We start from the raw sequence: 17,979 nt of genomic DNA, 5'->3' as shown, positions 1-17,979 counted from the left end.
CGGGAATGTTTTGCACAAAAGACAGCAGCAACCTTCAAGGCAAAGATTTTTCTGCAAGCTTTCTCTAGCCTATCCATCCAGCAAATCCACCAGTCTCCAGAAATTCCAGTCAGGTGCATGTGGAATTCATACTGGAATAGTCTTGTTACGTCAGGTTGTATTCTTCTTTTTATATTGAAAAGTCTGACTTGATGGGTAGTGAGAAAAACACAACTGTGCCAAAGATCCCGAGACAATTTGGTGGCTTCCTCTAAAAGTCCAAGTCATCTTGATCGATGGCCTCTGGATCCAGCTTCTTCTCATTTTCAGCAGTTTTGGCTTCTCCTCCCTTCACAGCACCTGCTTGGGAGGGCGCTAGCTCGTTCTCCTCATCTTCCTCTTCCTCCTCTTCTTCCTGTTCACTGTCAGGATACATCTGGGCAGGTCTACTCTCCGCCTGGTTTTTAGACTCACTATCCACCCCATCGTTGGTACTGTCATCGTCACCGTGTGTGTTCTGCTCTTCCTTGCAGTCTTCTCCGTCACTCCCATCCTCAGATCCTTTCTGGGACTGCTGGGAACAATTCCCCATGGAGGAGAACCCAGATCCCTTTCTGAGAGCCTCTGCGTCCCCACGGGCTCCATCTTCTGTGGCTGCAGGGTCTTCCTGCTCCACGGAGTCCTGCACAGGCCCAGGACTGTCTTCCCCCTCAGCTTCCTCTTCTTCCCCTGCGGCTTCAGCTCCCTCATCGTTTCCACCCTCTTCTTCCCCGTCTGCTCTTTCTGAGCTCACCTCACCCTCTGCCTCTGGGTCAGCGTCATGTTCAGCCTCCTCCCCACCACTGGCTGGGTTCTCCTCTTCCACTTCATGATCTTCGTGAGTCTCGGACAGTTCAGCATCACCGGCAGCTTTGGCACCTTCAGACACTTCTCCCTGGCCCTCTCCTTCACCTGCCTCTGGTTCCACCGCTGCGTTATCAGCTTCGTCTTCCACTGTAGCTTCCTCCTCAGCTTCTTGGTCTTCATTCCCCGTCTCTTCTTGTTGTTCTTCGTCCACCTCCTCTTCTTCATTCATTTCCTCTTCTCCTTCAGTTTTAGTTTCCATTTCCTGATTATCTTCCCCAGGCACCTCTTCCTCTGTTGCCTGTTCTTCCATTTCCTCCTCCTTTACTTCTTCTGCTTCCTCTTTGACAGACTCCTCCTTCTCTTCCTCTTCTTCTTTGTTTTCCTCTTCCTCCTTTGCTTCCTCCTCCTCTTCTCCCACTTCCTCCTTTCCTTCTTCCTCCTCTTTCAGAGACCCTCCATCCTCTCTTTCTTCCTCCTCTTCTCCCACTTCCTCCTTTCCTTCTTCCTCCTCTTTCAGAGACCCTCCATCCTCTCTTGCTTCCTCCTCCTCTTCTCCCACTTCCTCCTCTCCTTCTTCCTCCTCTTTCAGTGACTCTTCCTCCTCTCTTTCTTCTTCCTTTTCTTCCTCTTCCGCTTTCACATCCACATCATCTTCCTTTCCCTCTTCCTCTGCGGCTTCCCCCTCCTCCCCCTCTGCTTCCCCCTCTTCCTTAGCTTCTTCCTCTTCTGCTTCCTCCTCCGCTTCCTCCTCTCCTCCTTCAGTCACCACTTCCTCACATGCACCGTCCGTACTGTTCCCGTTTTCGGAGACTTCCTCCCTCTGGCTGGGAACCGCTGTGTCACCCTCGTGCTCTTCCTGCTCCTGGGCTTCACCGGCCCCCTCTTCAGGTCCCACTTCCTGATCCGCCGCGGATTCGCCAGCCTCCTCTGCCGCGGGATCAGCCTCCTCCTCCAAGCCCTCCTCCGTGATGTCGCGCTGGGCGCCCCCCGCAGGAGCGTCTCCTCTCTTCATCCGCAGGATTTGCTGCAGATCAAACGCTTTCACGACGGGGGCGCTGCTCACCACCGTCACGGTGCTCCGGGCCGCCTTGGCCGCCAGCTTCTTCCTGACGCAGGCGTCGCAGGGGCAGTACTCGTCCCTGTTGGGCGGCTCGTCGGCATCATCTCGAATGGTGCTGAAGAACAAGTCCTCTTCGAGGTCCCCGGAGAGGTCCCTCGTCTCCGCCTTGCTGTGGTTCATGGTCCAGTTGTAGAGGGACATTTTGTGGATGCTCTGCAAACGACGCCTTCGGCTTCCCACTTGCAGGGTCGAATCGCGCTGCAGTTCGCCGGCCGGAGGCCGAGGGACCCGCCTGCCGGCCCTGCTCCTGATCTTCCTCAGCTCCTTCTCCACGCTCTTCTGTATCCTCTTCCTCACTTCTTCTTTCAGCTCGGCAATCATCGTGTCCACCTCTTTGCTGTTGGGCAAGTTCCACTTGACTTTGAACTCATCCATGGCGCTGACGTAGTGAGCCATGAATTCCTTCTCTATCTTCTTCAGAAGACTGAGGACCCAAACCGGGTCGGGGTCAACAGACCTTTGTGGGACCACGGCGGCCTGGCGAGGGGCTGCACTGCTGGGCCCTGACTCAATGTCAGACTTCCCCTCAGGCTCCTGTGCTGCATTCAGGTCAGGCTCTTCCTCCCGGTCTCCCTCATTTCCATCTGGATCAGCTTCCGGTTTGGTGTCTGTCGCGTCATCAGCGGTTCCCGGGCAGGGACTGTCTTCTGCACTGGGATCCTCTTGGGCCTCCTCGGCATCAGCAACTGCTTCTGCACATTCCACATCCTCCTCTTCTTGTTTGTCCTCTTCCCCTGTCTCTTCCTCTCCAGCAGCTTCTCTTTCTTCTTCTTCTTCCGGCTCACAGGCACTGCCTTGGTCCTCCGCCACTTCAGGCGCTTCGTCTTCTCCTGCAGACTCTGCTCTTTCCCCTCCTTCAGATTCAGAGCAAGGCCCTGGGAGCTCAGAATGCTCCTCACGCTCTTCCTCGTTGTCCACGCCTTCTGCGGTGGCTTCTTCTCCTTCAGTGGGCTTGGCAACTTCAGCTTTCTCTGGGGAGAGGGCGCAGTCACAGGCTCCGGCCACGCTGCCATCTCCTGAGCCGCCATCGCCACTACTGACATCGACCCCGGAGGAGGACATGGGTGTGAAATCGTCATCTTTTGAATTATGGCCTTTGAACCCTGAGGGCACTTTAGCTTGGCCCTCCCCTGGCAGGCCTGAGCTGGGCCCCCCTTTTTCTGAGGCACACCCGAACCAGAGAGCCTGGAAAATGTTCAGGAGCTCTGTGTATCTCAGCCTGTTCAGGGATGGGTGCGATTTCTTTGCCGGATCCAGCTGTTCGTCCAGGAGCTGCAGGCTGGCCAGGCATGTGATCAGCATATTGGCTGAGTTGCTGAGCTTCCTGCCCATGGTGGGAGACACTTCGGGCAGGCTGTGGGAGCGGTCCAGCTTTGCTTCCTGCTTGGCCGCCAGCAGGGCCTTCATGATCTGCACGGAGGTCTGGATGGTGTCGGGCAAGTCTTTCTTGTGGCTGATCTGGCTGGAGATGACGGACCGGTCGCATTCCGCCTGACTCGCCTGAACGCCTCCCGATGCCACTTCTGAAGCTGCCTCCTTGCCCGGGTCCTCCTTTGCTTCTTCCTCGGCAGCCTCCCCTTCCCCAGCTGCCTCTGCTGCAGCCGCGCTTCCTGCTTCATCCTTCTCATCGGCTCCCCCTTCCAGCAACTCCTGGTTGGTCGAGCAGCTTGGCATTTCAGCATCTGCTCCGGCCTCTTCTCCATCATCCTGCATCTCGCACTCCATCAGCAAGGTCTCGGAAGGGATCTTTCTCAGCCACTCGTGAACAACTTCTTCCGGAGAGGTGCTGGGAAGGGACGACGGGACGATCTCACGGCCACCTTCCGGAGCAGTCTCTGCGCGCGCCTCTGTCTCCTCTTGGCCCTTCTCCTGGCAGGAACCTTCCTCTTCATTCAAGGGGACAGAACTGGTCCCCGCTCCGTTTGCTGCATCGCTCCCAGGCGACCGTGAACTGGCCTTTTCTTTCTGCTCCTCCTCTGCGGCTGCCTCGGCTCCAGCACAGGTTCTCAAGCTGTTGGAGTTCTTCTGCTTCAGCACCGCTGTCCGACTCTTTCTGCCGCTGGGTTTCCCTTTGGGGGGCGCTGGACAGTGCAAGCCGTACAGGGACGCAGACTCCGCGGCAGATGTGTGGCTGGAGCTCTCCTTGTTGGCCTGGGGGCCGCTCGCTTTCTGCTTGGACGCCCAGGCCATGCTGGATTGCGAGCAGCCATTGCTGCTTCTTCCGGATGCCTCCACCGCTGCACACCTGCTCTTCACCTCGGAGCAGGAAGAGACCCGCGAATCAGCACTCGGGTCCTTGATGCTGGTTCCTGCTCGGTGGCCGCACTTCGAGCACGTGGATTCGGAAAAGCTTCCTGGTCTGGAAGAATGTTCCTGGGAACTGGGGTGGGCAGCCCCAGCTCCACTGCCCCCGTCGTCTTCCGAGAGGCTGACACAAGGGGCCGACGTCTCGCTGGGGTCTTCGGGCTGCCCCTCCTTCTGGCTGCCCTTGGAGGACCTGCTGTAGCACTTGGAAGTGCTGCTCGTGCTCTCCTCGTTGAGGACTGCAGGGGGCGCTGCGTCTTCACTTAAGGAGGACACACAAGACTGTGGCGAGCTGGAAGCAGGAGCTTCTACATCTCTTTTCTCCACCTCATAGGAGCTCCTGGAGTAGCAAGAAGCTCTGCTGTTTGACCTTGCATCTTCTGCATGGAGAGAACTTTTTGCCTTCTTTCTCTTGGTGAGGGACTCTCTGGATGATCGGGCAGACCCATTGGACGCTGCCTGCAGGTGATTCTGGCTGCGCCTGCTTCTCCTGGATGCTCTGGAGCAAGCCGAAGCAGCCCGGCACTCGTGCAGCTCCTCACGGTCACCCTGCCTGTGGCTTCTACCGGAGACTCTGGACCGGGAAGAACCTTCTGTGGAGCATCTTCTACACTCACTGACATCTTCCTTGGCAGATTGATTGGACGCCATATCTTCTGAAGTGGAGCACGCTTCATTGACATCTTCTTCTTCCTTTTCAGCTTCTTCCTCCGCAGCCTCCTTTTTCTGGCAGGAGTCACTGGAGAACGAGGAGATGACCTGGTCCTCCTCGGATCCCTCATCTGGGTTGACCTTTCCTCCAGGTGTGCTGCACTTACTGGACCTGCTACAGACGCTGCTGGGAGAGGAGGCGCAGTCCACGTCTTCCACATCTTCTCTTTCTTTGACGCTACGGGATGAGATGGTTCTTGCCACACTACTGGTTTCCTCACAGACTTTTATCTGGCTTTCTGCAGAACCCCGAGATGATGTTGACCTGCTACTCCCAGCCTGGCTTCCTCTGCCTCCATCGCCATCTCCCCCCACCATGGAATCTCCATCGTTTGGTGAACTGGCCAAGCAAGCTACCATGTCCACTTCCTCGGGGGTCCCCCTTGGGCTTGGCTCTCCCTGGGCAGAGTCATGTCGGCAGCAGCATCTGTTGACTGAATGGTATTCTACCCTCTTCTCAACAGTCTCGGAATAATGAGAACACTCCCGTACAACCTGTTTCGTGTATTCCTCTCCGGTGGATGACGTGCGGATGCTGTCAACGGAGGCCACCCTTTGGTGGACGGTCCTCCGATGCGATGAGCTGCTGGAAGACGAAGAGTGCGTGTGAAAAGAGCTCCTCGTCCCTGGCTCCTCTTTTTGGGATGCATGCATGGGGTTCTTCCAGATGTCATAGGCTCTGCGGGGTTTCCCGCAGTTTTGGCAACAAGCCTCCTCAATTTCGGACTCTTCGAGGTTGGAGACGTAAGAGTCGGCGTCGCAGGGATACGAGCTATCCGCCTCGGAGCCAGCCTCCGGGTTCATTCTCTCTACTGGTTCGACGCCATTCTCTTCGCCGATGCCCATTTCTTCACAAGGCACCTTGTTCATCAGGCTGGACTTCTTGATCTGGGTGGACCACTGCAGGGTCTCGTCATTGAGCAGGCGGAAGCGGACCTTCATCTCGACCGACAGGCTGCCGTCTTTATTCACATGGACCCTCTTCTCAATGTCATCGTTGACTATGGAGCGCACCAGGGTCCCTGCTTTCGAGCGTGGGCAGTTGTCCAAGCAAGGAGCCCCATTCTCGGGCGATGCCATGAGGCCGTTTGGGTAGGACTTTTCTGAGGACAAGGAAAGCCTCATGGAACGGTTGCTCAGGGATGATCGTGGGTGGATCACACTCTTTTTGGTTTTCAGTCCAAGGTTCACTGTAGGTTGTGGGGAGGAAACGGGAAAGCACAAACAGGGAATTAGAAGGATCTCTGCAAAACATACAGACCTGAACATCGTAAATAGGGAGTGTGGGCAGACCCTTCAGTACATGCTCTGATTGCTGAAGGGTCCAAGAGGAGCTCCCAGAATTCCCTGGGCAGCCAGAGCAGAAGGTCTGACCTTGGCTCAGTTCCACCTATACACTGAACGAAGCCTATCCTTTGCCACCTTCCACGGATCTCTCCTGCGGAATCCGCTGCTGTGCGACAGGGCAGGGGAGGACTCGTGGCCACGATCCCCCTTGTGTGCTACCTTTAAGAAAGAGGCAGATGAGCTGGAAAGGGTTCAGAAGAGGGCGACAAGGAGGATCTGGGGATGGGAAACAGAGCTCTGTGAGGAGAGATGGAAAGAACTGGGCACATTTAGCCTCGAGAAGCAAAGACCGAAGGGAGATAGGATGCTGTTGTGAGTCGCGAAGTCGTGTCCGACCCACCGCGACCCCATGGACAACACTCCTCCAGGCCTTCCTGTCCTCCACCATCCCCCGGAGTCCACCCAAGCCCACACCCACCACCCCAGTGACCCCATTCAGCCTCCTCATCCTCTGCCGCCCCCTTCTTCTTTTGCCCTCAATCGTTCCCGGCATCAGGGTCTCCTCCAGGGAGTCCTTCCTTCTCATCAGGTGGCCAAAGTATTTGAGCTTCACCTTCAGGATCTGGCCTTCTAAAGAGCAGTCAGGGTTGATCTCCTCAAGGAGGAGATAGGATAGCAGTCTACAAGTTCATGAAAGGCTGTCACAAAGAGGAAGGCCCGGCCCTCTTCTCCATCATCCCAGAGTGCAAGACATGGAACAAGAGGCACAAGTTACAGGAAGCCATGTTCCGGCTAGGTATCAGGAGCAATGTCCTGACTGTTGGAGCAGTATGACAACGGAACCCATGACCAAGGGAGGTGGTGGGCTCTCCCACACTAGAGGCTTCCAGGATGCAACTGGACAGCCCTCTGAGAGGGATGGCTTAACTGGAATCCTGCACTCAGCCGGGGTTGGACCTGGTGGCCCTCCAGCGCTCTGCAGTTCTGCTTTTCTGCAATTCCATGGCTCTATGGTACTGGACCCAGATGCAAATGACCTGCACCTGGAATTGAGGGACAGGGGCCCTCTGAGCAATTTTTGAATTCCAGGATTGTTCTGTTCAGCCAAGCTGTTCTCCATGCAGGCCTGTAATAATTTCGGGGTTGCTGATGTGAGAAAAGGGGTCTGAAAATTGCCCGCCAAGCTCCTACAAGGAACACAAAGGCAACCTGAGCACAAAAGGTTGTAATTTGTCTCCTAAAGCTTCTTTGCTGGCAGAAAGAAATATCATGGCATATTGGCTGCATGGTGCCTTCAGTCCCTTTCCTCCCCCCCCGCCCCCGCCCCCCAGGAATCCAGCTTCTGAAAGCTGCAGCACAACGGAATTTGGCTTAGCACTTGTTCTCTGAACTTTCAGCAATAAATTGAAACCGCACCACCGAGCTGCACGGACCCCAGTTCCAATCCAGCCAGGTTGTCCTCCAATTTAAACATCATTTTAATTGTTAAAATATATGATCTGGCCAGGGCAACTTCTTCTTCCTTTTCTCCTCCTATATTATTTATTTACTTATTTTATACTGATAATTTTAATTTTATATTATTATGTTCGTAACTCAGTGTATTTTTTGTATTTTTGTATTTAATGGTAATTTATTATGTTCGATTGTATTTCAATGTATTTTATTGTGTTGTAAGCCGCCCCGAGGCTTCGGCAAGGGGCGGCATAGAAATGTAATAATAATAATAATAATAATAATAATAATAATTCGTATTTTTCCACCCACTCCGAGTCCTTCAGAGAGGGAGGGCTAGCCACACGGTCCTGCCTCTCCCTTACCTTCGTGGTTTTCACCCATCGAGTTGCTGCTGGATCGGGACCTCAGGCCGGGCAGTTTCTCCAGGGAGTGCTTCCGGGAATTCTCCGTCAGGATGGGCTTGAACGGCTCCCGACCCACGCAGACGAGCACGTTGGGAGAGCGCAGGAGCGCCTGCAGGCTGTCAACCTGGAGAAGAGGGAGGCACGCGATGCTCAAAGCCGCGGGGAGAAGGGCTGCACCCGAAGAGGAAGCCGGGGCGGCGCAGGAAGAGCCACAGGGCCTGACAGCAGCCCTTCAGCCCTCTCTGGACAGCAGATTTTTTTTATTTTTCGATTTATATCCTGCCTTTTTCCTGCAAAGGGCTCAAGGCAACTTACATCTCCTCCTCCATCTTATCCCCACAACAACAACCCTGTGAGGTAGGTTGGGCTGAGAGTCTGTGACTGGACCAAAGTCACCCAGTTGGCTCCATGGCCGAGCGGGGACTCGAACCCGGATCGCCTGAGTCCCAGTCCCACGCTCTTAACCACGGCACCATACTGGACCCCGAATAGGTAGGTCCCCTGGCCACAGTCTCCCCTAAGCCTCTTGTGCTCTGTTTTCATTTAAATCACCATCACTATTTCGAAATCTGCTCCTAAATTTATACATCAGGACGTGCAGACTTCTTGCAAATCTACAGCCTCCTCTGTCCTCATTTTTGGCAATGGATTTCTTCCTCTTTGGGCTGCATTAAGGGGTCTAAATCTCTGCTCAGTTACGAGGCTTTGGCCGATGGTTTCTCCTGAGTCTCAGCTACCTCACAGGGATGTTGTGAGGATAAAGTCGGGGAGGAAAATTCATGCTGGCTCCTGTTAGCTCCTGGGTGCAGGGGTGGGTTACCATGTAAAACATACCAACAGTAAAACACATTAAAGACCAATTGAAACATAATAAATTAGACATCTATAAAAACAATTAAAAAGGGCCATAGCATACAGGCTGAACATTAAAAAATGTCCTTAAAAGGTATGTTTTTGCCAGGTGCCGAAAGGAAAACAGAGACGGCGCCAGGCGAATTTCCCTAGGGGGGGCGTTCCAGAGATGGGGGGCGGCAGCAGGAAAGGCCCTTCGCCTGGTTGCCCCCCTTCTCGTCTCCCTGAGGGGTGGTTCTCACAGAAGGGCCCCCTGCGCTGATCCAAGGGGGCGGGTAGGTATATAGGGGTGCAGACGGTCCTTTAAATAGCCAGGCCCCAAGCTGTTTAGGGCTTTATATGTCAAGACTAGCACCCTGAATTGGGCCCAGGTTAAACATGCCATGAACTGTTCTTTTTGCGAGGGGTGCTGGCAGCTCTGAGAGATATTTATTTTTTAAGTTTATCGGAATCCCCACAGGTGTCAGAGACAATTCTGCTCATCCTGAGATGATGGGCTGGACGTGACTCATCACGTGTTCATCTTGCTTTCGTAACTAAAAACAGGGAGGGAGTTAGGGTTACGAAAGCAAGATGAACCCGTGGCAGCGCAGGGGGGGGTGCAATCGGATTCGGCACTCGAAGGACTGAGGACGCAATTGGAGCAGCTGGACTGTTTTGCACGGATTCAAAAAAGGGGTTCTCTTGCTACGGTGCTGTTGGCAGGCTGCCCGCAGGTTGCTTAGGCCTGAAACTCCAGGTGTGGCTGAGGGCAAACTTCACAGCACCTGGGAAAGCTGAGTGAATCGCCCCAAGTTTTCTTCTGGACTCAACCTTCTGGTCTGGGCTGCACTGGGACCAGTGCTGGGCACATCTGACCAAAGCCACCCCACTTGGGCTCCCTTTTCTTCCATCAGCTTTCCCTAGCGTGGCTCCAGGGAGTTTTGCCTTCTCCTGATGTGCCCAAAGTACAAGCCTTCTGTCATTTTTGCTTCCAGGGCAAAGCAAAAATGTACTTCTATTTATTAATGTGGTTGTTATCTCTGCATTGTCATCCGTGCCTTGAAATGATCCTGTGCCAACTGATTTCAACCTGGAGCCCTCTTTGCCCTCATTTCTGATGATGCGCCATCCTTTTTGTGGCACTGGATATTACAGGCCATCCCGTGAACAACCATCAAGCGATGCTTTTCCTGGACTCTACCACTTTTCCTGGACTCTACCACTTCAGGAAGAGAACCTCGTTGGCCAGTCACCCACATATAAAACTCCCCACATGTGGGCGCGCTCAGTTTGGCCTTCTCTTCCTCAGGCTTCTTTTCTGCAATGTGTCGCGAGCGGAGAGATGTGTCGTGAGCGGAGCCGGCTGGAGCCGGGGGTCAGACAGGATGGCCTGGGAGGTCCCTTCTGACTCGCTCTGTTTCTGTGTTTCAATGTGTGAAGCCCCAAATCACAGGAAGAGTCCAGACAGCACGGTGATCCACATTCAAGGGCGAAGCACGGGTTAAATGCAGATTGTTGGGTTATGGTGGTGCCTGGAGGCAGTGTCACTAACAACCCATGGTGTTGGGCTGGACCTCAGGAGGTCTGGGTCCTAGTACCCCCCCACCCATCTATCCATCAATCATTCTTGCATGCCTGCCCCACAGCCAAGAACTCTCCGGGCAGCTCACACAACAGAAAACAGGGAGCGTAAAACCATAACAAAATTAAAAACTAGCCATTTGAATACATAAAATCCAACAGATACCAAATGCAAACAGGAGCACAGTGTGAAAAGCATGCAATGAAAATAGCACAATAAAACCATGAATTATACTGAAAGCAAGAGCTAGATAAAAAGGCTTTCACCTGGTGGCGAAAACTGAATAATGAGGGTACCGGTTGCTCCTCCCAAGGAAGAGCATGTCAGATAATGATGGCAAAAGCCCTTTTCTGGGCCACTTCCCCCCTCATTTCATTTGGGGCGAGCACTTGCAAAGGCGGCATCTGTGGAAGATCTTAAGGGTGTGGTGGGGATGTTCGGAGAGGGGCGTTCCTTCCGATATCCCGGCCCCAAGCTGTTTAGGGCTTTGTGAATTGACATAAGCACCAAGAAGCTTCCTGGGCAGTGGGAATGAAGGCCGTTGCTCTTGGCACATGGTCCAGCGCTAGAAACAGAGAAGCAGAGCGAGTCAGAAGGGGCCTCCCGGGCCATCTAGTCTGACCAGCCAGCTCCGCTCACGACATGCCCACCATGTGGACGTCCAGCCTGTCCTTGAACACCTGCACCGATGGGGCCTCAATGACCTCTCGTGGAAGCCCATTCCACACCCTCGGGGTCCTGACTGTCAGGAAGTGCTTCCTGGCATCCAAGTTGAACCTTGGCTCCCTGAGCTTGGCTCCGTTGGAGCGCGTCCTGCCTTCCTCTGCAGGGAAGAACAGGTCTCTACCCACCTCCGTGTGACACCCCCTCACCTGGTCAGCAAGGTCTGTCTGTTCACACATAGAAACATAGAAACAGAGCAAGTCAGAAGGGATCTCCCGGGTCATCTAGTCTGACCTCCGGCACCAGCCGGCTCCACTCACAACATGCCCACCATGTGCACGTCCAGCCTGTCCTTGAACACCCACACCGAGGGGGCCTCAGCCACCTCCCGGGGAAGCCCATTCCACACCCTCGGGGTCCCAACTGTCAGGAAGTGCCTCCTGGCATCCAAATGGAACCTTGGCTCCCTGAGCTTGGCTCTGCTGGAGCACGTCCTGCCTTCCTTCCTTCTAGGCCAGGGCTAGGGAGACTCTTCCATTGGGAAGGATGGGCCCTGGGAAACGGGAACTCCAAACACTGAGATGGAAGATGCAGAGGTGTTTAGGTGGGCCCTGAGAATAGCCACCGTCTGCAAGTGCCGGGGGGGGGGGATGGGCGTGGATTCCAGGGACCCAGGTGAGTCTGGTCTGATCCTTGGCCCCCGACACGGCATTGGAAGAGCAGGGCTAGCCAAGTAGAGGGGCGGCATACAGAGAGGAGGCTGGCCTGCACCCAGAGGGGCTTCCCATGTGCTTGGGGCACAGGGTTGTTCCAAAGGTGGGTTCTTGGCAGCAGTTTTTAGTTTGGGTTCGACAAACTGCTCTGTGCATGCTCAGGGGCTCCTTCATTGCTGGTTACACTTTGCTGGGTGCACATTGGAGAATAAAGAGCTTTTGTCAAAGGACAGTCTGCTGATTGCACATGAGGAGGAGGAAACGGCCCCCACGGCCTGCTGGCCCCCTGCTTTCATTTCCCAGAAGCCCACCATTTTGCTTCCATTTCTATCAACAGCTTCACCACCTGAGTTTGCTCCTGGAAGGAAGGACAAGACCCTGAGGGAGTCTGCATAATGGAGGTTTTTTCTACAGTGCCAGTGGGATCTGGGCTTGCGTTTCTACAGTTTAGTGGTGCAAAGCCTCTTTGGTTCTGAGCTAATAGCTCAGGGTCTGCAAAACTGTGGCACAGTCCCATCCCTTCCCTCCCTTCCCTTCCCTTCCCTCCCTTCCCTTCTGGCAATTCTGCAATTTCTGTCACACACCATGTGTGGAGCATTGTGAATACATACAATGACAGATGTATTCATTCATTCATCTATCCCTGCTGATCCTCTATCATTTTCATCCAGTATCCATTTCAAACCTAACAGTACCCACATTTGGGGTTATTTTATCACCCCAAGCAAATGCTGCCTAAGAAAGGTCGTTTATTTAACTTCTACCAGAGGGTTTAAATCAACATAAAAAGGATTTCAGGTTTCAGCTAGTACCAGTAATTTTTTAATCTTTCCCACTGTAATGCATAGCGATCAAATCTGTGTCACAAAGCTTGGCCTACTGATTTTGATCTGCATAATACTTATTCAGTCTAAATTTTTCGATCCTGATAAAATTGCTTCCTTGCAATGTATTTTAATTCTTTCCCCCGGTTATTTTAGATAATGTTCTTAGCTTTCAAAAAAGACCAAGATGTCCTGTAGTTGATTTCCTTTTGTGCCTCAAAATGTTTTATGACCCCTCCTTTGGGGTCATAAAAGCACTCACAGGTCTTTCCTGATGCAACTTTGGGGCATTTCGTATCCCTGGCATGTCTGAGTTTCTAGAAAGAAAACCTTAAAAGGCAAGAGGCTGAAATTTGGAGGATTTGTTTACCAGACTGAATTTGACAATGTCCTAGAAGGACTAGCGCATAGGTCTACTTATGTGTAAATTATCCAACCAAATCTGACACCCACAATGCAGAATGGAGTTGATAGAATGGAATCCCTCATGCGGGGATCGGGCTAGCTAGACCAAGGGTCCAACGCTTGGGCTGATCTTGCGTGAAACACCAGCGGACCCTAACGACTCACCCTCTTCCCTTCCACTGTGTAGAGCTTCTTCACGGTGAACTGCATGATCTCTGAAATCTCATCCAGGAGAGCCTTCAAGCTCCGTGCATTCCGGCGGTTGAGAGTGATGGGCCGTTGGGTAGCAATGTCTCCATTTTTAAGCAGTGTTATTTTCTTTGGTATCCGTGGACTTGGCTGGGCAAACGCCGCCGAGTGCTCTTCCGGCCTGACCTCTTGGGCTACCTTCCTCAAAGCTCTGGCTGGCTGGCCGGTCTTCTGGAGACCCAGCCTCCCACTGGCAGCGCCAAGGCTGATGGGCATGACGTACTTCTTGTCCGAGCACAGGTAGCATCCCCCATCCTCCAGCTGGTCCAGGGTGCTAATGCAGTGTATCCCGCGTGGGGTTGTGATGGTTCGCACCCCAAAAGGTAGGGGAACCCGGTGGGAGAGGTCATCCATGAGGGCGTTGAAGCTCTTGAAGCTGCGCTGGTTGATGGCCATCTTCACCCCTCCGAACTGAGGGTCCCCACTCTTGTAAAATGTTATCTTCTTGGCCGGGGGCACCTCGGTGACTGCATTTGCCCGAGCCACGGGGGGAAGGGGCTGCTCATAGCTGTAGGGATTGGCCGTGGAGAGACGGTCACCAGCTGGTTGGGTCATCCTGACAACCACGTAGAGGTAACTGCAAGCCAAGGGAGGAAAAAAGGAATATGAATCATGCCAGTACCAAAATATTAGATTTCCCAAAGGGTAGACGTGCTCCTGGATCCAATCGAGCCAGAACTTCCCCTGAAAGCAAAAAGAACCAAACTGAAATTGTTGTACTTTCAGAACATCAGGAGAAGGTGAGACTCCCTGGAGAAGACAATTGTGTTAGGGAAAGTCGAAGGCAGAAGAGCAACCTATGAGGAGATGGATTGACTCCATGCAGGAAGCCATGGCCTTGAGTTTGCGAGAGCTGAGCAGGGCTGCTAAAGAAGGGACTTTCTGGAGGGCTTTCCTTCATGGAGTCCCCCAAGCCAGAGATGCCTTGATGGCACATCACAACGACAAAGCCGGGTTAGTTCCTTGCAGCATGAACGGATATGCTTGTTTGTGGGTTGTTAAGTAGGGATGGGGAACTTGTGGTCCTCCAGGGGTTTTTGTCTGCCTTTCCCATGATTCCTGACAACTGCCTGATCTGGCAAAGGGGGAAGGGAGGTGTAAGCCAAAGCTTCAGGTAGCCACCAATTTCCTTCCTGCCTGCTTGCACACACTAGCATAAACTTCTGAGGATTGCAGCCCTGTGGATCCCGATCCATAGACTTCTACATTCTGCCTGGGCAGGAAAAGTTCTCCCTCTCCCATAATACCAGAACCCAAAGAGTTAGGTACTCCTGAAGACTTGCGGGAAATTCAGGACAGATCAAAGGGACTTCCCGCAGCACGTGGTTCCGCGATGGAATTTGCTTCCACATGATGTCGTGATGGCCACCAATTAGGACTGAAATGGGGTTGGGCACATTCAGGGACGGGAAGGTTTTCCGGGGAGGGGAGCAGAGGCTTCCTTCAGGATGCCAGCGGTATGCCTCTCTGCACCCAGTGCGGGGTGACGTGGGTGGGAAGGCACCGTGTGCGGCTTGGGGCACCCTCCAGGGCAGCTGGTTGGGCAGGGTGTGAACAGAACGCTGGACCAGACAGGCCCTGATTCAGCGCAGCTCTTGCCATGAGATGGGGATCTCAGGGGCCGTTATTCGCTCTTTTGCTGGACATTGGTTTTGGATTGCAGATTATGTAACCCAGCTGGTTCTTTGGCAGTTGTGGGTCTAGGTTGCAGGGGGCATTTAGGCAGCTGGCCCGCAACCAGTGCCCCCTCCCAGGCTCTGTAGGTCTGCTGCCTCCTATCTGAGTGGGAAGGTGGCTTCATTCACACCTACGTTCTTTCATTTCCAGGTAGCTTTTACCTTTCGGTTGTACTGAGCATTCTCAAATACTTATTTAAGATCTATCCCCCAATCTGGGCCTGAACTGGCACTGAAGGGGTGACCTGAAGCAGACCTTCTACACCAGTGCAGCTTGTCCTCCTGCCAGTTTTTCTTCCCAGCTTTAGAGGAGCTGTCCATGGTGCTGTAGACCACCCCCAAGATGGGTTCACCACCATGGAGAGCTCCTATGCAACTCAAAGTAAAAGCTGCCACTGATGAGGAGCCCCGTTGTGTTATAGGACCGCCCCCATCCCCAATTAATAGGGTACAAATTAAAAACAAAATACTAATAATTAAAATAACACATATAACAACATCCTCTAAAAGTCCACACAGAGTGAAATAAATGAACAGCACTTGGCTAATTAAACATGCCACCTTGCCTCAATAAAACGGTCTTTTGCCAGGGGCAGAAGGAGCACAAAGGGAAACGAGCTGCAGAGCACGGGGGCAGTCCCCAAGGAGGCCCTGTCGCGCATCCCCATCCGTGCTCCCCACCAATGATACCTGGACTGAGACGGAGAGACAGACGTCCCAAAGAGTTCTCAGCTTCCAAGTAGGAGCACTCGGGAAAAGGCACGGTGCGGGTCAGACCGTCTTCGGCACTCAAGTTCAAGTCCAAAGAGTATTCCCAAAACGGAGGAGCTAAGGCCCACTGCGAAAGCTTTCACCTGGGGCTGTGTCTGGGCAGGCAAAGATCTCCCACTTCCTGCTGGTCCTCCAGGCTGTGGGGAGCAGAGGGGCTTGGCTCCAGGTGAGCTGGGGGGCCCTCTGCAGGCATCCCGGGCTGCTGAAGGGGCTCTGCCGTCTTGCCACGGAGGATGCCATCCATGCAGCAGTCCGAGCCAAGAGCCTGTGGTCTCCCATCCTAAACACTGAGATCCTGGTCTTTTTTGCCTCTGAAAACGATTCCCCTGGACCCACATGGCTTCGTGAGTCAGGCAAAAACAGCTACGAGGGCTCTTGGGGTGCGGGGGGGGGGGGGCTCAATCCAAGCCCAGCTGCGGCCTGGGAGAATAAGTCCCCCCAAGCCTGGGTTTTGGAGGGGTGCGACAAGCAGCGTTCCACAGCCGGAATCCAAGACGGACACCCCCAGAAAGACTCCCAGTCCCGAGTGGTGCTAATGCCCAGGGTTGTACTTACACAAAGCAGCCGCATGATTGTTGTTTTCGGTGACGCGCCCCCTTCTGGTTTGCAGCAGAGGGACCCCGGGGTCCGTCGGGGCCTCCAAGACCCCCGGCGTGAAAACTGGGCAGCAGCCCAAGGTCCGGCGATGGCCGTTACGCCCTGCCACTCAAACTGGCCTCAAAAAGACTGCGCATGTCACTCGCAGGGTTAATCGGGACTCTGTTGCTAACATTAGACAGCAAAGCCAGGTAATCGCTCCAAGAAGGGCTTGCAAAGCCACCGGCAGCTTTGGAAGCAGCTGGTTCTGCCTCCACCCCCACCGACACCCCCACACGTTCCCCCCAGTGTCAGCCCAAGCAGTCCTGCACTGTGAGCTTCCATGGAGCCATTCTTCGAAGGCAAGATTTGCTGGACGGGTTGGTGCAGCCCTGTTGTTTCAGAGTCTGCATTTAATGGTTCTCTTGGGTTTAAGGGCTTTCTGCCTGGTTTTCCCTTTCCCCCCTTTTATTTATTTATTTAAAACATTTCTACCCTGCCCTTCCTGATAAAACGTCTCAAGGCAGCTTACAATAATTAAAAGCAGTAATAGTCATATAATTACAATCCGTAATTATAAATAAATAAGGGCAATACAATAATTAAAGCAATAAATAACCAAGCAATGATTAACATTCACATTCAACAAAACTAAAGAGAGAGAACCTGAAGACATCTAAAATCCTTAATTCTTAAAATGATGGTAAAATAAAAATGGTTGATTTTTTTCCTTTCCTTGCATCCCAAAGCATACCCCATTCAGCAGGTCCTGTGTGCAGAATATGGGGGGACAGGAGGGGCTGCCGTGGGAGGGCATGGAAAAGCATGCCCATTTCTGTCAGCCCAGCTGAATTTGAAGTCCTAAATCTGAATCCAGAGCAATGATCATCGTCTCTGTGTGAACCCATTGCTGCTGCGTGAAGCTAAGCCCACTGGCGCTGTTCTGATGTATGAAAGGCTCCTAAAAGCAGCAACAGTCCGTAAGCGTGGACAGGATTGGCTGGCTGCCCTAAAAGAGAAGACCTTTTTAAAAGTCCTAAAGAGCTTGGGTCCTGGATATCTGAAGGAGCGCCTTCTCCCCTATGTGCCCTCCTGCCCTTGAGATCTGAGGCAGAGGCCCTCCTCCGGGAGCCCTCCTTGAAGGAGATCAGCAGAGCAGCTACCCAGAGGAGGGCCTTCTCTGCGGTGGCACCCCGACTGTGGCAGATGCTCCCCAGAGAGGTCTGCCTGGCACCAACGCTTGTTCCTTTTTGGCACCAGGCGAAACCTTTTAATTCTCCCATGATTTTAATATTTAATTGTGCTTTTATTGTGAATTGCTGCATGCTGTGCCATTTTCTATCTGTGCTTGTTGGTAAACCATCCCGAGACACTTGTAATGGGACGGTCTATAAAAGCTTCAGATGAATAAATAACAATTTTATTTTAAAGGAGAAAGTGTGTTGCCCTAGGCGCTTTCCCGGGGCTCATCTGCACCCCCTTCTGGGCTGCGGAGCCCTTGATCTCAGCCCTGAGATCCAGCCCATCGTCTGCAAGTGTCGGGAGGTAGGAAGAGGGGTGCTTTGGGGGCATGACTT

General features: G+C 53.3%; 1 protein-coding gene across 1 annotated transcript; it reads right to left on the bottom strand.

Annotated features, from left to right (window-relative positions):
* Positions 1–250: 250 nt before the first annotated feature.
* RP1L1 (RP1 like 1) lies at positions 251–16,070 on the bottom strand. The gene is made up of 7 exons (XM_044450297.1): positions 15,910–16,070; positions 13,296–13,956; positions 8,068–8,233; positions 3,536–6,150; positions 1,592–3,403; positions 1,466–1,531; positions 251–862 (listed from the first exon to the last, which is right to left on the bottom strand). The coding sequence occupies exons 1-7, from the start codon at positions 16,068–16,070 to the stop codon at positions 251–253; spliced, it is 6,093 nt and encodes a 2,030-aa protein (XP_044306232.1).
* Positions 16,071–17,979: the final 1,909 nt, after the last annotated feature.

The sequence above is a fragment of the Varanus komodoensis genome, unplaced genomic scaffold, assembly GCF_004798865.1.
Source record: "Varanus komodoensis strain SLA01 unplaced genomic scaffold, ASM479886v1 scaffold64, whole genome shotgun sequence".
NCBI lineage: Eukaryota > Metazoa > Chordata > Lepidosauria > Squamata > Varanidae > Varanus > Varanus komodoensis.
Note: the sequence above shows the minus strand (reverse complement) of the source record. Positions and strands in the feature narration are given on the sequence as shown.